The following is a 19,229-nucleotide window of genomic DNA, read 5'->3' as shown; positions in this document are numbered from 1 at the left end:
TAATAATAATAAAAAACCCACATGCCCCTAACTGAAATACCAGTACAAAACCCTGTATGTAGTGCCAGCACAAACTACAGCTGTGAGTGCTATGCTTATCACAATTAAGTCACTGTCCAGGTCTACCCTACAAACTTTCACTGGCATAGCTATATTGGTCGGGGTGCAATTTGAGACCGACAGCTATGCTGGCAAGAGCCCCTAGTGTGGATACAGTTATACACTGGCAATACTATGCTTCGACTGTTATAGCTTATTTTGCTCAGGAGGACTGGAAATAAGGAGCCAGCATCATGTGACCAGCCAGCTCTCCACAAACCAACAATGGGCCACCAACCCTAGAAAAGAGAAAGCCAGTTATTTTTACACTGTCCAATAATCAGAGAACATGGGGTCAGCCCACAGACTTATATAAAAGAAGTGGAAATACTGTGCTGTATCAATAGGACATCATCACCCTGTGGAATTCACTGATGCAGGTGGTCAGAGTCAAAGGTGTGGCAGGTTTCAGAGGAGGTGGCTAATTGTATAAGCATTAACAACACTGAAGTTATCCAAGCTAAGATGAGAGCACCATGCCTCATCAGGCCATAAACTGCAGAGGAGAGGAAGAAATCCTTCCTGCTCACAAAACGTACAGCAGTACAAAGCTAGTTACATGCATTGTTCCTCCTTCCCCTGAAATTTTCTCTGCTAGCGGCAGGATACCTCACTTGATGGACCAATGGGCTGATCCAGTATGGGTCTTGCTGCAGCAGGGACAAGGTCTGTGCAGCTGCAGAGGAATTTCAAGGAGGTCCAGGTTAAGCAAAAAGAAAAAAAAATTCTCTCTGGGGTTGATGGTTTATTTTTTCAGGGTTCTTTTGCAACCAAAAACCAGAACCCCTCTAAGCCCATCCTACTGTCTGGCCACATTCCCTTCCTCCAGTGCAAATCCTTAAATCCCAGAACCATTAATGAAGACAAAACAACAATACGCGCAGGGCAGTTCTTCTGTCTCTAGTGCTCCCAGGCCAGGCATTTATACCGCAACCCCTTTCTCTCCCCTGAAATTAGGCTCAGTTTCAAAGAGAACAGCTGGGATTTCCATCCTGAGTTGAGGAGAACCCACTGACTGGGATTTAACTCAAGAAGTTCCATGTGACTGTCAGGGGCTTCCCTGCTGAAGCAGGCTGTGCCATGGATGGGAGGACACTGAAAGACCCGCTCATAGCCTTAGTAACACTTTTTTCCCCTTTTACTGCCACTGAAATGTCAAAGCTCAGTTTTGTTAAGCTGGAGGAATTTGGATAGATGTGCACAGGAAAGCTCGGGCCTCCAGACCCTGGGTTAAGCTTACATACCAGAAGGCTATGTCTACACTTCAAGCTGGGGTTGTGATTCCCAGCTCCGGGAAACTTACTTTCACTAGCTCTCAACAAGCTAGCGCACTAAAAATAGAAGGCAGGCCACGGCCAGTGCGAGCAGTGGGAGGGGCTAGCCACCCAAGTACGTCTCTTGGGTGGCTAGCCGCCCCTGCCGCTCATGCCCCTGCAGCTGTGTTCTGTTTTTATTACGCTAGCTCCATGAGAGCTAGCACGATTGTGTCTCCTTGAGCTGGAAATCGCACGCCCAGCTCCGAGCGTAGACGTCCCATTGTGCTCACTAAGCTCAGCTGGAGACCTGCGGTAAGGATTATGAGCGAGGGAGAGCAGAGACTTTCAGCCTTAACTGGTAATTTTCCCGCAACTGCAGACTCATAGGAGAACCCCGTGTTGGTATTTAAGCATGGTCTGTGCTAATGTGTTTGTCAATAAAGGATTATGTAAAATATGTAGCTGGGTCACTCTGTTTGCCAGAGGAAAAAAAATAGTAGCTATGCCTGCATATGTCATGGGTTGCACCGCGCAGGTCTCTGCACAAAACATCAGCTGTATCTGTGCAAAACATTACCCAGGACCGTGAAGGCAACAGTACAAAACAACAGCTAAATGCTTGGATCTCTCAGTACCCATGCTGCAAAAGTTCCAGTGCAGAACAGTGAGGTAAGTAAATAACCTGTATTGAAAACATCAGGCCTGATCCTCCTTTACCCTAAGGCCCCTTTACATCATCCTGGCTGCATAAAGGGGCCTTAAAGTGAGCATAAATTACACTTTAAGATCTCTTTTCACTGACAGAGTAAAGGGGCCTAAGTGTAAATGAGAATCATGGCCCATTACAGAAGTGCTTAAGAGCTCCTGGAATGAAAAATTTGCACTGGAAGAGCAGACATTAGCTAGCTAATCCTCACCCCTCCTGTTCGTTAAGCGAATGCCATATTACATCCCTGTGTGACTCCGCTGTTACAAATGGGGTTAAATGACTTCCCTTAGGTCATATGAGTCAGTGGCAGAATCCCAGTTGAAATGCAGGAGTCTGCTCTAAGCACTAGATATGCTGCCTTCCTCTGAACTGCATGTCTTCGCACGTACCAGCACAGAATACTACTACTTCTTGTATGAATCACTGTGAATGACATTCACACGCTCGTAAGGCACTACCTGCGCCCATAACTAGCTAACAAACTACTTGGGCCCTGGGGCTCCACGCATATGTGTTTAACACTATCTGTGCCACAGAGGAGAAGTGGTTCAGGGGGAGCTGTGGGCACTCAGCTTCTTTGGAGGGGGTGGGGGGAGGAAAACAGGCCATTCCCTTTTACTAGTACAGAAATGGGGTACACTTATCCACGCCTATTTACCATGAATCTCACTGGACTGCAACACAAGCGCCCTCTGGCACTTCCCTGTTTTCTGCCCTCAGAGCCATCTTTCAAAGACCTCATGCGGGGCTGACCCATCTTTCCAGCTAAAGTTCTCTCTGGCACCAGTGGGAACTCTGGCAGCTCAAGGGTCAACTGAAAGAGGTGACTTGATCATGATATTAAATGATCCTTCCTCCTGCTCCCACCCTAGAGGCCAAGGGCCCCAATCCCCCCAAGTATGCAAGAATGAGAGTTCAGGATCCACACTCAGATCTGTGCTTTGGGACAACATTGTGTTACCACAAGAATCGCCGTCTATTGTTAAAAACACAGGTATAGAATTGTCCAGTACTGCAATAGCTGCTGAAGCTGAATTAATGCTAAAAGTTTTGTGTAACTTAGCTGACTACAGGACTCAAAAAACCCAGGTGTTTCAGGGGATGAGGCATTTCCCCAGGATAGCTCTTGGGACTCTTAGTCGTGTTTGTATCTGAATTTAGAAGATATGGGGTAGAAGGGAAAATACACAGAAGACTAGGTTAGAGATTTTGTCCTAGATTCTGAAACAGACAAGAAGCAGGTCAGAGAGGTCCTTTCTCTGGGTCCGCCACAGCTAAGCTGAGTGGAAATCAATTAAAATGAATTTTATTATAGGAGCCGTTTAGATAGCATTGTGTGCAAGGGCAAAATTCAGAGGTGAGAGGAAGTAGGTCTGGAGACCTGATAGATAAAGGCCAGAGAAGAAACATGGTCAAATCAAATGTCTGTGTGTGTTCTGTAACAATAAAAGGTTGGACACTAAAGAGAAAGTGGGAAGATAAGGACAGAGAGCAACAGTCCAACCGATAGCCTAATGCCAAACCTCAGGTCAGGCTGCTCCTTCCCCAGACCTTGGCAGGAGAAGTTTGGCCTGCTGAAAATCTTGGATAGGGGAGGGGGAAAGGAGGGAAGCCAATCTTTGCTCTAAACTGTGCCAGACTTCAACAGCTGTGCTCAAAGTGGTCACTAGCTCAATCACTACGGTAGAACCATGTGTTGGCATGGAGAATAGCAGCACAGAAAGACAAGATGTCAGCAAAAAGGCGCAGGGGTAGACACAAAAAGCCACTTACCTGTGGGCCTCTCTTGCCAGGAGGGCCTGGTAAGCCTGGTAGACCTGGGGGGCCCTAGAAAAGAGGTAAAGAAATATTATTTACAGTTATACAGAAGACCGTGCTCATGACAACAGTTCTGGAAGAGCCATAATCTAACTGTTTGGAGCAGGAGCGAGGAAGAAAGACCAGTTATGGCACAAAGCCCAGAGTTTCCATGCAACTTATGCTATTGTTGTAAAGGAATAAAATCTATGCACACCAGTCACAGAACTACGTATTTCAATAGAGCAGAGACAAAGCATTTTCATCTTGCTGCTGTAATCTTTATTTCTCTAATCACAGCTGTGTTTCAGTTTCCTGGATTCTGCACTGTAACATAATAGAGGTAACACAAATTGCATCTTAATGTTGAAAGAAGCAGGCACGTTGTGTGTTATATTATACAAAAGCTAAGGAAACATAGTCATCTCTGTAGTATAGGTTCCTAGAGGAACTGTGATATTAAAGAGATAATCACACCACAGCTCTGTACTCTCCTAGATATTATATTATATGGCAAAAGTAATAAAATTGGTGTCAATGGTGGAAGTTCCTGGACGTGGTGCTGCAATATCAAAGTGGTAAGTTTAGTCATGTCAAAGCAGTGGGGATTCTTGGATGCTGGGTTACAATAGAACAGAGTTATAGGCTCCCTGCTGCATGCTGGTCTGTAACAGTTTAGGGGAACGTAATGAGGTTTAAGATGCTGAAGTAAAACTGTAAAATCCTTCTTTAAACTTATTCTCAATGGACTGGAGAATCCAAATTTCCAGAGAGAGCTGCAACTCCTAATCACTCTTGCAACCCTTTTTACAGCACTGACATTAATAATTGTTAGCTAAAGTGTCTCACTGGGGATTTATATTAAAGTAGCTTGTTATGAATGATGGGTTTTGTTTCTCGGGGGAGAGGGGAGAGAGAAAGAGCAGAAGGCTAAAGAATCTTTGGAACCCAGCCTGAACTTTCCAACTGCTCCGGAGTCCAAAGAGCTTTTACCAAAAGTAGAACTATGAGTGGGAAGTGATCAGATCTGCTGCCGAGCAGGTGCACGCTGTACTCCACATTTGGTTCCTGCTCCCTACATCCTTCCTTCCCCAAACAATTTTTTGCAGACTAACGTGGTGCTCTGTTCCCACAAGTTAAGAACATCACAAAACTGACTCTGCCACTTGTGAAACAACACAGGTGACTCAGAGTCTGTACATACTGCGGCACCAAAGGAAGAGTTAAACGTTCAAGATCCCTAACACAGATCTCAGGAATATAAATTTAAATGTACCAGAAAATCCTTGGAGACCCCTACTCCAAATTCCATCTTAGGCTATGGTTTCAAACAGTGAAAGCCTGCATGCGTGCTAACAAAGTCTCTCCTCAAAAGAACCCTGGTGAATATTACCAATCCTCACATACAGCAGATAAGTGGTGAGTGAATTAGTTCAGAAGAGATAAGGATAAAACTGAGCCTTGGTCCAAACAAATGCAAAAATTTGCAGAGGTTAAAATATGTATAGGTAATCCCCTTCCTCTCCCCAGTCCCTCCTGGCTACTAATTTGAACTGGCACTGAATGCATTAGCATCTCTCTTTCTGCAGTGTGGCTGGCTCAGGTGGAACCAGACAGTGATGAAGATATCAAAAGAATGCATGGTCTAAAGGTGTAAGATTCTACAGCTTGATAGTGATAATGTCTCATCACAGTGGAAGTTCTAGTGCACCCTCACCTACTGCTCCTATCAAATGTTAATTGCTCGCTATTCCCTTGTTCTTGAGATTTCCAGCCTGATTCCTACTCTGAATTATCGGATGACTATTTGATCTGAGAGATGCCCATCACTAGCTAATATAGTATTGCTGTTCCTTATATAAGCAGCCCCCACTCATACAACCGATCCTTATGTTAAGCTATACACACACATCAGTTTAACCTGCCATTGTGTTAACTCCGAACACCACATATAATGTGACTATGCAGCTGCACAAACACATAATTGTAGGCTTTTTGTTTGAATCAGTCTACTGAATAACTGCTCCAGAATCCAAGCTTTCATTAAAAAATTCCCCAACCCTTGTAGCTGGGAAGATAATTATCAAAAATGAATGAAATATAATCGATGCAGTGATATCTAACTGAGGCTATGTCTTCACTACCCGCCTGAATCGGCGGGTAGAAATCGATCTCTCGGGGATCGAATTATCGCGTCTCGTCGGGACGCGACAATCGATCCCCGAATCGACGCTTGTACTCCATCAGCTCAGGTAGGAGTAAACACTGTCGACGGGGGAGCCGTGGAGGTCGATTTGCCGCCGTCCTCACAGCGGGGTAAGTCGGCTCGGATACGTCGAATTCAGCTACGCTATTCGCGTAGCTGAATTTGCGTATCTTAAATCGATCCCCCGCCAGTGAAGATGTAGCCTGAGTCTGCAGACATCCTGAAACTATTATTTCTGTGAACTGCTCCCTCCAGCTCAGAATATTGACTCTGAAGTATAATGATGACAATTTAAAATGTCAGTATCCACTTCTGATCATTTCAGCAGAAACATCTCATCCATTGTTGCTTGGAATAACAGTGGCACATATGGGGGGAAATCGTTTCCCCTATCCCACCAACTTCCATAGCAACATCCAGTTGAAACAAAGAATTCAAACACCCCTCCCATCATTTAAAGTCATCTCCACCTCCGCCCCAAAAGAGGGAGGGAGAAAGGAGATGCAGCCCCTCTCCAAAAATTCTAACTGCATCCTGAGTACCAAAAACCAAAATCATCTGCCCCAGACAGTCTTTGATACCAAAAGCCCTGATTCCCTCTAATAATTACTGCAACCCAGTTACACCTTTTCAATACCACACTCTCCAAATTTTGGGGGGAATTTAAAATAAACTGAACATAAAAAGCCCCCAAGATACTATACTAATTTCAGTGTCAGGGAATGGTGGTTAGAGTAGGGTAAACAGTGCTCTATATTCTGGGATCTCTACTGCATAATTTAGGTCCAATATGCTACATAGGATACGGGGCCTTGTGTTACTTCTTTCCCTCCTCCACCTAACATGTACATCCCGTCATTCCACTGATCCATGTCCTCTCTGTTCCAAGTTATACCAGTATCTATCTATTTCTATACAATCCAATTTGAATCCCTAAGGAGCCTGGAGTAGGTGACATTGATCATGTGAATGCTGGGGGAAACCTGCCTTGGATCACAGAGCTGGGGAAGTAATACACAAACTAAGCCAAAGTAAACAAAGAGCACAGACTAAGACAGAGCCACATCCATAAACAGAGAAACATAAAAACCAGGCTGGATGGTTGCACTGTTATCCAAGGCAGGACACAGTCCCACTTACAGTCTAAGGGATGGCATATGGAGAATATCACAGCAGTCAGTAAGCAGCAGCCTAAGAACAATGCCATTAGCTCTGCAGAAACTATGCTGGGTTTCATTTACTGTTGCTAGCAGGATACCTGTTCTCATCCCTAAGCTGGTAGGGTTAAGTTATTCCTGCAGGGCTGGCTAGATCCCTCCATGGTAATCATCATGCCATCTCTGAGACAAGTCCATCTTGACTATTGGAAGAGGTTTCAAAAAGCAGGAGGTTTCCCTTTCGCTCAGTTCATTAGATGGAGGTAGCAGTGCTCTGCCTCATCCCTCCCATTCCATGTCAACATTGTGGGACTGAAAAGCTGACAGCCTGCCTTAGCAAATAAGGGTTCCTAGAATTTTTTGATTCCTGGGCCTCTAGCTTTTTGCCTCCTCCTTCTGAAAACTGATGGTAGAGAACTCAAATCCCTACCACCACCATGCCCCAAAAAAATAGGAGATCAAGGAGAGGCATCAGAAGCAGATGCTCTCTTCTCCTGCCAGGCAGATGAGCTCACCTAATAAGCCTAGATAGTTTTGAGAAACAACTGAAGGTGGCTTCAAGAAAATTTAACCCGTCTCATAATTTCCTACAATAGCATGAACAATGACGACTGTTTTCACCAGGTGATTATAGGATGTATTCTGTGCTGCTTCTGGGAAACATTCGGGAGCAAAATTGAAATTCCAGGATTGAGAAGATAGTTTTATTTCTAGCCTCCTGAATTTCAAGTTGCAGAGAATTTGACCAGGTTGATGGAAGTTGCAGATATACCAGACCTTGAGGACAACAGAAACCTCAACATTTCATCCCACCGCTTTTCCCCAACTGATTTGTCCATCTGCCTCTCCCATCTCATTACCCACCCCACTCTGCCTCTTTTGTCTGCAGTCATACAACCATCTTCTAGGAGCCCTTCAAATCTCATAGCTGAGCAAGGCTGAGCTCATCCTGGGATGGGAAACCTTCAAAGAATATCTAACTGCTCCAGGAATTGGGGTTGGCGATTCAGGAGCTGGCTCTCTTCCCTCTGAATCACTACTGAACCAATTTCTCAGCATGGTGGTACAGGCTGGGGGTGCTGTGCTGCTGCAGGAGCTGCCCATTAAATGAGATCTATATATAAGCCTGACCTTTTAGGGTCATCAAGTGTCCATAGATCTAGAGCAGGGGTGGCTAATTGGTGGCTCCGGAGCCATATGCGGCTCTTCAGAAGTTAATATGCGGCTCCTTGTATTGGCATTTGACTCCGAGGCTGGAGCTACGGGTGCCAACTTTCCAATGTGCTGAGGGGGTGCTCACTACTTAGGGGCAGCTCTATGTGTTTTGCCGCCCCAAGCACGGCAGGCAGGCAGGCGACTTTTGGCAGCGCGCCTGTGGGTCACGCGGATTCGGCGGCATACCTGCGGGAGGTCCGCCGGTGCCGCGCCATCGGAGTTCCCCCCCACCGAATTGCCGCCGAAACCGCGGGACCGGCAGACCTCCCGCAGGCATGCCGCCAAAAGCCGCCTGCCTGCCGCCCTCACAGCGACTGGCCGGCCGCCCCCGGCACACGCTTGCTGCGCTGGTGCCTGGAGCCGCCCCTGTCACTACTCAACCCCTCGCTCTACCACAAGACCTGCGCCCACTCCACCCCTTCCCACCCCATCCCCCAAGCCTGCCATACCCTCACTCCTTCCCCTCCCCCCTCCCCCAGCCTCCTGCACACCATGAAACAGCTGATCGGGAGGTGTGAGGAGGGAGGCGGAGGTACTGATTGGCAGGGCTGCCGGTGGGTGAGAGGCGCTGGGAGCGAGGGGAGGAGCTGATGGCGGGCTGCTGACGTATTACTGTGGCTCTTTGACAATGTACATTGGTAAATTCTGGCTCCTTCTCAAGCTCAGGTTGGCTGCCCCTGATCTAGAGGCATCGGTGTCCTGGTGAAACTCTGTCAACAAGGGCTATGTTCTATCTCCCTAGATCTCTTCAGCTCTTGCAACTGGAGATAGTATTCTTCTTCATTTCCTGTCCTAACCTACTGTACAGTGTTGCTGGAGTGCTACAGTCTCCACGAGAGGTGGCTGAATCTCAATGGGGAGCAAAATGGTCTCTGTACAGTTTGTACAGCCCCTACAGGGACTTTGGGGATGAAAAGGAAGATAAAAATGTAATTTACCAATACTGCTCTTCTCCTCAGTTTCTCAGAGGAGCAATAGAAACCGCCTCAAAAATAAACTACAGATATATACATTTCAGAGCTTTCCCACCCCTTATATTGGTGCTGCTTTCTGAGGAGTAGCTTTACCCTTTCAGACGGTAAGTCTGTGTTTTGTCTTTTTCCTCTTTTCCATCACAATTCTTCATGTATTTGAGGCTTCTTTCAAGCACATGCTGCTCTGAATTACAGTGGTGCGGATACAAACTCAATAAAGCAGTCTGTATCACTGGAGAGCACTAACTTTGAAGTGGGTAGGATGGGCTCAGGGGCAATATTGGAACTAATGACCTATCATACAACAGGATGGAAAAGAAGAAAGTTTATATATTTTTGTTTGTCCAAAATTTGCATCTTCAGCATCTAGAAGAACATCTCCCCCTGCTAGGCATTTTTCATGTAGTGATAGACAAACTAGATCTACTAGAACCCACTTGAATCTTTGCCTAAAACAATTTTGAAGGTTTGAAAAAGATTGGTTAAAACTTTCCCTCCTACCCAGTTTGGCACCTCCTGGTTTTAACTAGGTTAGGGAGTAAAAGCCCAAAAATTCCACCCACAACAATTTTCTAGTAATACATCTATATATTGAAAATACATATTCATTCTGTGTTTGTACAGCATCCATGACTAGGACTCCCAGGCACTCCTGCAACACAGAGAACACAGATAATTGAAGCAAGGACCTCATAGAAACCTTTCAGAGAAGAGCCTCTTCTTGAGAGACTTCCAGTCCAATTTTGCTGCCTAAAGCAGTTTGGAGGAGCATTTTCCAAACTTGCTTATTACATGCTTGTGACCATGGCAGGATGCTGAAGGACTGTGAGGAAATGAAAGGGTCTTCTGTTCCATCATTGTCCCTTTCTTCTCCTGTCTTCTCTTTATATATTTCCCATTACCGCCTTTCCAGCACTTTGATCCCAATTGCTCTTAACTTGTTCTTTGGCACCAACTTCATTTTAAGCAAGCAGGGCTGTTTCATTCTCAGTTACTGCCCTGCAACCAGATTCCCTTTGGGTGCATTTCTGGTTAAATTCATAATGATTTATGGGCCAATTATGTGAATGATTCTAAAACCATCTTAGTCTTTATTCTGTGTATTATACTGACTATGTGGCTTTTCTGTACATGACTCATAAATTAAGGGCATTGAAACATATTGTATGTTCTATAATATATCATATGTTGTCAACATGGGTAGCCGTCTAGGTCACAAGTCGGACTGGAAAAAGACATTTAATATTCTATTGATTTTGAGGATTATCCATATTACCAAGATTTTTTTTTCTGATTCAGTTGGCAAGTTTTTGCAACAATTCAGAGACATTCCGAAGATGGTAGCTGCAGAAAACTGTACCCATTACGCAGATTCAGAAACATATTTGATTTTGCAACAATATTGACTGCTAGCATAACATCATACCTTTGGATTGGTGAGCGGCAAAAGGGATCAAATCTAAAACCATGAGCCTCTACTGCTTGAGCTAAAAAAAAAAATGCAGCTATGTTAGCCAAGGCTGTAACAGATTCAACCCCTCTATCTGTAGCCCAGCCATCACTGAAATGACAACAACTGAGGGGAATAGCGGTCTATAATGCAAAATAAAACCCACCCTTTCTAGAAGTCTCATTCTCCACCTTTGGAAGCTTCTCCATCATCAGTTAAGGGTGAAAAATAATTTCTCTCTTGCCATTGTTTCTGGATTTCAATGGGATCCTGCCAAGCCTAGTCCTGCGTATTCTCTCATGAATGGCGGACAAGAAAGCTGCCAGAGGGATCACCCCGAAAGATGCTGAAGTCCCAGTGCAGTCAGAGTGGAGAAGACTCTGAGCCTTTCTGGTAGCACTCAGTAACCCCATAAAATTGCTGTTTGGGCCCATATCTCTGACACCCAGGCTGCAAAGGAGACCACATTTTTACACCATAAATATGCCTATTTGTTTATTAAGTATCATTTTTTTGTGGTGTGCAGAGAGGATGAAATTCATGTCTGTGCAGGGGGCCTGCACAAAGTCTATGCATCACTTATGTCCCATTTAAGCCGTCAAAAAGCAAAGCTTAAGTGGCACTTCAGTGGTAGCAGAGTGCGCGCTGGCCCTCTGCACAAGGATGAATTTCATCAGAGTCCCTATACTCAGTATTAAGGGCCTGACCCAAAGCCTACTGAAGTTAATGGAAAGACTCCCAGTGACTTCAAAGAGCTTTGGAGGAGTCCCAGAATGAACTTTCCATTTCCCCACCATCCTGTTGAGGAAGCTCAAGGATCCCTAAGCTGCTTGAGAAAGTCATAGCAAAAGCAAAAGGCTTCAGAACCAAGTTTACTTTATATCCAGGATTCACCAAACTGGTGAAAAGCAACCTATGTACGATATCTTTACAAACGGTATCTTGCAAGCAGTGACTGTGCGCGCTTATGTTGAGGACATTTTAAAACTCAGTGAAAACACCCCAGCTCCTCCTCTCTCCCCCCCTCCCCCCCCCCCCCCCGCCCCGGTAAAGTTTGTGACTTGAATATTAAACACACTTCAATTGTACCGCTAGTGTTATTCAGTGGCACCACATCCTCTTAGTGGCTTCAGACAGTTGCAGGCAGCTCCACCATACATTTCAGCATGAGTAAAGTATTAAAATCCCCAATGATGCATATAAATTCAGGACACCGTTCAGGTCTTTTGGGCTTTGCTCTTGAGGCTGGCAAGAACCTATGGAATTCCTGCTTTATTGCATATGGGGAAAGGCCCCCTTATATCTTGCCATACATTGTATACACAAAAGCCCAGCAAGTAATCAGCAGGAGAACTCAATTTATTCACACTGAGCCTGCTTCAAAGACCTGATGCATTAATAGAATGTCATTTTCTTTTGTGGTTTTGTATATCACCTGTAGCCACGGGCTGCACTCTCATCAATTCTTGAAAGCCAAACAAAGTCAGCCTGGGTCAGCATTGGACTTTATAGGTGCTGTGGGAAGTAGTGTTGATGAGTCAGAGGAAAGATTGCCAGCCACTGAGTCATTATTGAGCTAGTGACACAGCATGGTGTTTGGGGGCCTTTTTGCTCTTTTTTTTTCCTGCCCAGAAAACATTTAAGACACAAATTCTGTCTCTTTGTGGTCATTAATGATCCCATGGCACTTTTGAAAAACAAAACAAGCCTGTTAATCTTGGCGTTCTGGCCAAATTCCATTGTGTAAAAAACAGTCGTTACCCTAAATTCCTAAGGCGTTAATGCTGCAGTTCTAATTGCATATGGGATGTGTCTTCATATCCTGTTGCATTAGCCCTGCTGTGGTCTGCTAAACAGCTGTTATGCTCTACCCCAGAGGTAACTGAAGCTTATTGATTAGCAAAGGGATTCTTTCAGCACACACTTTTTATAGAGCAGTTAACTTTGTAAATAGCTTTGGGGCCAACTGGGAGGAGAGGACCTACGTAAATCTAGGGTTATGTTGATATTATTTTGTGTTATATGCAAAGACTGCAGGGCCTGATTCACCACTGCCTTGCACCTGTGTCATCCTTTACACCTGGATAAAATGGGTGTAAAATGGTACCAAAGCAGAATGAAATAGTTATTCCTCCTGCCTAGCAGCAAAAGAGCTAGAGAGAGGGCACGAAGGGCCCTGTGCTCATGAAAGGAGAGAGTAGAGACAATACAGCATCCTCACCCCTTTTTCAGCAACAGACCACCCTTGGGAGCACCACATCATTACAATTCCTAGGTTTTAAAGCAGGAGGTGGGCAGCTGGGAACTATCAGTCTTCTGGAATGGAGCCAGACCCGGGAGGGTGGGGGGCTGCTGTACTCAGCATGCTCCCTTCCAACATGGTAAGTTTCCAGCAGAAGTTTGCATGGGAGTCAGTGTGGCTCTCTGCAACATTAACTCAGCCTCCCTGGCTTGGAGGGGGAGCATGTAAGTGCAGGGGAGGGAGCGAGCCTATGCCAGCACAGCTCTTAAGCGAGCTTATACAATGGCGGCTGAGCAGCACGCAGGGGCTCCCTTTCCAGGAGTGGACCAGGATGGGCCCCATTTCTCATCTCTTGAGGTCTGTACACCATGACTCTTCCATGCCTGCCCACAAATGCCGCCCTAGAGATTGGCAATGGACTGTTTTCAAAGCACCTTCCCAGGGGCTTCCCTTAGAGAAGGGGAGAATATCCCCAGTAGTTGTAATGAAGGAACCTTCTATCAGATAACAATTGCACTAGTTAACACCATCTCCTTCCTTCTACCCTTGTGCCAGATGCAGTGCACAGTAATTGCTGGTTCTCAGCCTGTAATCTGCTTAATCAAGGCAAGATTGACTGGCTGAGCAATCACATACCAGACCAGGAAGTACTGTGTTGAGAGTCTGACCTCATCAAAAATGTCTGCCCAACAACATGGAGATGGTGCCAGAGTAATTACTCAACCATGAAGCATTTATCAGCGCTCGTATTCTGAAATGCGCTTGCCTGGTTACATAAATGCTAAATTAATTTCTCAATATGTCATCTCGATTCAGGGCTTTCTTCCCCCGGCCCAATGTCGGGGTGAAGCTTTCAACGAAGTGTCACACAGAGATCCCCAAATGAGTCACAGACAATATCAAATAGTACACAGCAGCCAGCTCCAATGCAGCTATAACCTTTCCCTCTCAATGCGCTCACTTTGTTTCCAGAAGTCAAAGAGGATGAAGCCAGGCAGCAGCTTAGTTGTTCTCCTTTCCCCAGATCCAGGACCCTAACTGTTCTCTGAGCAGATGGAAACTTCTGCCATCAATTTCCTAAGCCCTCCGGTGGCCTGCATCAGTCTGTTTGCTGTGATTGACAAGCTGAGTGGGATTTTCCACTCTACTTGAACAACAAGCTCTTCATGTTGGGTGGGGGAGGAGGGGAGAGTAGGAAGAACAAGACTAGTATGTTCACCCTCAGACTATTTTTGGAGCAAGGAGTTGGAGAGGGGAGGCCAAGAGTTCACTGGAGCCCTGAGCGACCAGCTATAGATCCAGTAGTTACAGGTATGTCATATTTTTGGAGAAGGGATGCACAATCATTGATTGGATTCCTGCTACTGAAGAATTAATAAGCTTAAGGGGAATCTCCACAAGTACATAGGCTCTTCACTCATGGAGAAACAAGAAATTGTAGGAGACAGTTTTGTGTACACAGGGAAGTTGTGGAGACTTCCTGACTCGCCGTCAACAATTGGAGGGTGTGTGTTATTTCATATATCTATCTATCTATCTATCTATCTAAAAATCAAAGAGGAGTCTACAATCTACTGGCAGCATACAACCCTGATGAAGTAGCAACTTTGAGATCTTAGTCACACAAAGGAACATTGGAACAAACTGAGATCTGTCTGTGATGCCACATCCAAAATATCAGGTAACAATCAACACCTTAGATCCAAACCTGAAATTATAACTATAGATTGGCCCCAAACCTTAAAGTTAAGCATGTGGTGTTTGCAGGATCAGGGCATTGTTATTGGAGGTGTTAGGCAGTACATTTGCAGACAGAAGTATTGCTAATGGTGTTCTTTAAGTTTGTCTCCATTATAAACCCTTCTTTCAGTGTTTTAAGAAGTCAGCTGTAAAAATTAGCTCTGGGCTGGATCTTGGCAATCAAGGAATCTCTCTGGGAGCATCTTGTAGTGGTATATATCCATATAAAGTACACACACACACACACACACACACACACACACACACCATTTGCAATATAACAAAAGTCTGAGGATCAAATATAAAGATTTTCTCAGAAGCTAGCCAGTTGAAAGATTGTTTGCATTCTTGTATTTAAAAAAAAAAAAATCCAAAGAGTTAGCAGATAGTCCTTAAGGTGGCCTAATTGCTTTTGGCATTACAAAATGTATGTATACTTTTTCATCGTCTACATATATATTCTTTTAAGAATGGTTATTGTGTGTGAATGCAGTAGTTACATTTATAAGTAGGCTTGGAAGGATTAGATTTTTGTCAGTAAATGTCAATTTCACTGTATACACACACAGCCAAAAAAATATTTCCATTGATAAAGATCAAAATGTTCAAATAGGCAAAGTAAGAAAAAAAAGCTGCTTGAGACCTTATTAGAGTTTGATTGAAGGATATTTACTTTATATATTTTGACATGATATTGACAATTTATGTTTTAATGGTTATAAAGCTTTAACTTTCTGAATCTCAACATCTACTGTCATTAAATAATTATCATCGGACTTCACCATAAATTTCCCACAACTGAAAATTTAAATAGGTAAAAATAGAAAAAATGCTTAAAACAAACATCAATATTATCCATCAAAATTATTTTAAAAATTGAATTCTGCAAAGCCTATTTAGAAAGAAATTCTGTGTACATTTTAAATGTGTATTATTTAAAAAAAGAAATGAAATTTTACAGTTACTCCATAAAAATATTGATTTTCTCTAAAGTGCTTTCTCCATTATTCCATTTGTCCTACTGGTCCCTTGTTTGAAAATACGCAGTGTGTATAAATGGCCAAGATTTTCAAAAAAGGACTACCGGTAGTTATTTTGGGCCATTTTTTGTGATATTCAAACCAAGGTGCATTTTTAAACTACATTTGAAATATATTGCACCCCACATTTTAACTGGCTGGTTTTGTAATATTACAAATAGATTTCTTAAATCGTCATACACTGAAAGGGATGCACAATGCATTGGTTAAGCCCAGAACAGAAAATCTCGAAAATGTATTTCTGTAGAGTGGCACAAAGGAAACACACTGGAGATTCTAAGTCAAGGCTGACACCCTTATCAACTTCTGCTGTTTACTTCATATCAACCCTGTTTAGAGCAGAGATAAGTCCAAACCAGCCTGGAGAAATTCAGATACGAACCTGGTAACTCAGGCATCTCTCTAGTTTAACAACAATATTTAGGACTTACGTAGACCTCGTAGTACTTTACAGAGCTAGGTAAACATTATCCCCTTTTTATAAGTGGAGAAATGGAAGACCAGAGAGGTGAAGTGACTTGCCCAAGGCAGGTCTAGCAAGTTGATAGCAGATATGACCCTTGGTCTAGGAATCCTATTCACTGGACCACACCATGAATATATTTAAAAACTTAAACTTACCGGGGGACCTTGGTTTCCTTTAGATCCAGGAAGTCCCAGTAAAAATGGAAATAGGGTGGGTCCAACGGGGTCAAAGACCTGAAACCCATCAACAGCAGCAGGGGTTGTGAGGTTGAAGGCTTGCACACTGGTTCTGAAGGTATGATGAACAGATTTAGGGGTTGATTTGGTGTACAGTAGAGGAACTAGGCTAGGAACGGATTTCCTGGTTGGTAGTGGCAATAGCATATTTGAAATGGGTCCACTGGTCAGGTTCTCCAGGTTTTGTTTCATGGTCATGGGGTGGACGTGTCTAGATGTGTTTTCAATCTTCTTCCTCATTGGCTTTACAGTGCTGGGGGTTTCAGAGGGCTTGGTGGATGTTTTTTGGTTGATCATCTTTTTGGTCTCTTGCTCCAACTCTTTCCTGCTGATTGCAGTGGAGTTTTGGCCAGCAGGCAGGATGTTTCTGACTGTGGGAAGGGAGTGTTTTTGTGAACTTGCATTGGAAGAGGGTTGGGATATCCTGAGGGCTGCTGTAGTAGTCCGAGGGTGTGAATGGACCGGCAGCTGCAGATCAGTACTCGATGGAACGGTAGACCGCACAATCGTAACCTTGGCTGCTTTGGTTGTTGGCCCTGGAGAAAGCAGCTTATATGGGACCAAGGTGGTGGACGCTGTAACTGGAGTCTTGAGGGGTGTTGTGACCTTGATGAGCTCTGATGTTGGGATCACAGTAGTCAGGTTCTTCAAACCCTGTAGCAAGAGCTTAGGCTGCAGAGGGGCCGTTGGGGAGGCACTGGGATCCCTGGGCAAGAGTGGGACAAGTGGGGGCAGATTCGGCCGGAAGGTGTCCGCTTGCCTGCATTGTTTTTTCAGGTATTTACAGTAATTATGAGCTGCCTTGGCGGAAGGATAAATATCGAACTGGCAAATGGCGCCTTCAAACTGTATCGAATGCTGGTTCATTTTCCCTAAGAGAAAAGACCCTTGTGGATCCAATGCCTCATCTTTTTTAAAATGCAAATCCGCATCTACTCTTTGCTTCCCACAAGAAGTAAATAAAGTTACCATCTGGCCTCGGATGTCAATGGCCATGTTATGCCAGTGGCCATCGTGAACATTGTAATCAAAATATACAGAGCGCTTGTGGCCTACGTACACGATGACCTTCCCGGGGATGAACTGGACCCCCAGCTGCAGTTTTTTCTTCTTGCTCTTGACAGAGAACAGAAAAGCATTGTTGATGCGGTGGGAGCACAAGCTCAGCACTAGGGCCAAGTCTGTGCCGAAGGCAGTGGGGATGATGGTACCAATGGGCGCCTCGATGCGTGCTCGCTGAGTGAAGATGACCCCCGATTTGAAAGGGATAACCCCCTGAGGAACTGAGCGTGATGAAGACCACGCACTCAATGGCTTTTTCCCTGCCAGGCCCAATCTTTGAAGAATGTCCACATCTGAAAGAGAGGGGCAAAGACCATGAGTACCCAGGCAAACCAGGGCCTGATCCAACACCATTTGAGTCAATAGGAATCTTTCCAAGCAGGGCCGGCTCTAGGATTTTTGCCGCCCAAAGCAAAAACAATTTTGGCCGCCCCCTCCCCCCCCCATTTTTTAATTACCCCACCCCCGGCCCCGCCTCAACTCCGCCCCTTCCCCAAATCCCCAGCCCTGCCTCCTCTCCCCAGGCTCTCAAGCCTGGGAGGGAGGGAGGGGGAGCAGCGGCGCGCGAATCAGCTGTTTCGCGCACCATGGCGCGCGAGCGGCAGCAGCAGCGGAGGTGAGCTAGGGCGGCCGGGGCACATTTTTAGGGGCGACATTCTGGCGCCAGCCATGCCGCCCCTAAAAATGTGCCGCCCCAAGCACCAGCTTGTTTTGCTGGTGCCTAGAGCCGGCCCTGTTTCCAAGGGCACCGTGGGCAGCTGATTGGACCCCAAATGCGGTGGATTATAGATTGCGCCTACCTTCCGCTCCACTCAGACCGGTTTCAGACAGATAATCAGGTCATGGATGCATCTATTTTGTCTTGATTTCCAGGCTAGGAGCCAGGGCTGGTGCAACCATTTAGGCAACCTAGGCGGTCGCCTAGGGCGCTAGGATTTGGGGGGCACCATTTTCTTCGGTAGCGACCTCGGTGGCCGGATCTTCGGCCGCCCCCAGCATTTAGGCGGAGGGAGCTGGGGCAGGGGAGCACGGGGAGGGCCGCCTGCAGCAAGTAAGGGTGGGGGGACGGCATGCAGGGGAACTCCCCGCCCCAGCTCACCCCTGCCCCACCTCCGCCGCGAGCACGCCATCGCTGCTTCACTTCTCTCGCCTCCCAGGCTTGCGGCACCTAAGCTGATTGTCGCCACAAGCCTGGGAGGCAGGAGAAGTGAAGCAGCCACAGCGTGCTCGCGGAGGAGGTGGGGCAGGAGTGAGCTGCTTCACTTCTCCCGCCTCCCAGGCTTGCGGCACCAATCAGCTTAGGCACCGCAAGCCTGGAAGACAGGAGAAGTGAAGCAGTGATGGCATGCTCGGGGTGGAGGCGGAGCAGGGGTGAGCTGGGGCGGGGGGGTGCCTCAGGGCAGAGAGCTGCCGCGGGGGAGGGGGGGGGCGCAAGGTGGAAGTTTCGCCTATGGCGCAAAACATCCTTGCACCAGCCCTGACTATAGCAAGGACAAAGTTCTCTATTAAATTCGATAGGGTCTAATGTCTATAGAGAACCCTATTGCTTCCTCCCTATTAAGAGCTATAGGACTTTTCCT

General features: G+C 45.7%; 1 protein-coding gene across 5 annotated transcripts in view; it reads right to left on the bottom strand.

Annotated features, from left to right (window-relative positions):
- LOC112101967 (collagen alpha-1(XXVII) chain) overlaps window positions 1–19,229 on the bottom strand; it is a 224,618-nt gene that overhangs the window by 184,536 nt on the left and 20,853 nt on the right. For all 5 annotated transcript variants that reach the window (XM_026657347.2, XM_026657346.2, XM_026657349.2 and 2 more), the window contains exons 3-4: window positions 16,507–17,942; window positions 3,838–3,891 (exon numbers count right to left, since the gene is read on the bottom strand). In XM_026657347.2, the coding sequence (XP_026513132.1) occupies window positions 3,838–3,891; window positions 16,507–17,942 (1,490 nt within the window). The remainder of the gene's footprint in view (window positions 1–3,837; window positions 3,892–16,506; window positions 17,943–19,229) is intronic.

The sequence above is a fragment of the Terrapene carolina genome, unplaced genomic scaffold (genome assembly GCF_002925995.2).
Source record: "Terrapene carolina triunguis isolate 2854851 unplaced genomic scaffold, T_m_triunguis-2.0 Scaffold238, whole genome shotgun sequence".
NCBI classification, from domain to species: Eukaryota; Metazoa; Chordata; order Testudines; family Emydidae; genus Terrapene; species Terrapene triunguis.
This window is presented reverse-complemented; position numbering and strand designations above follow the sequence as displayed.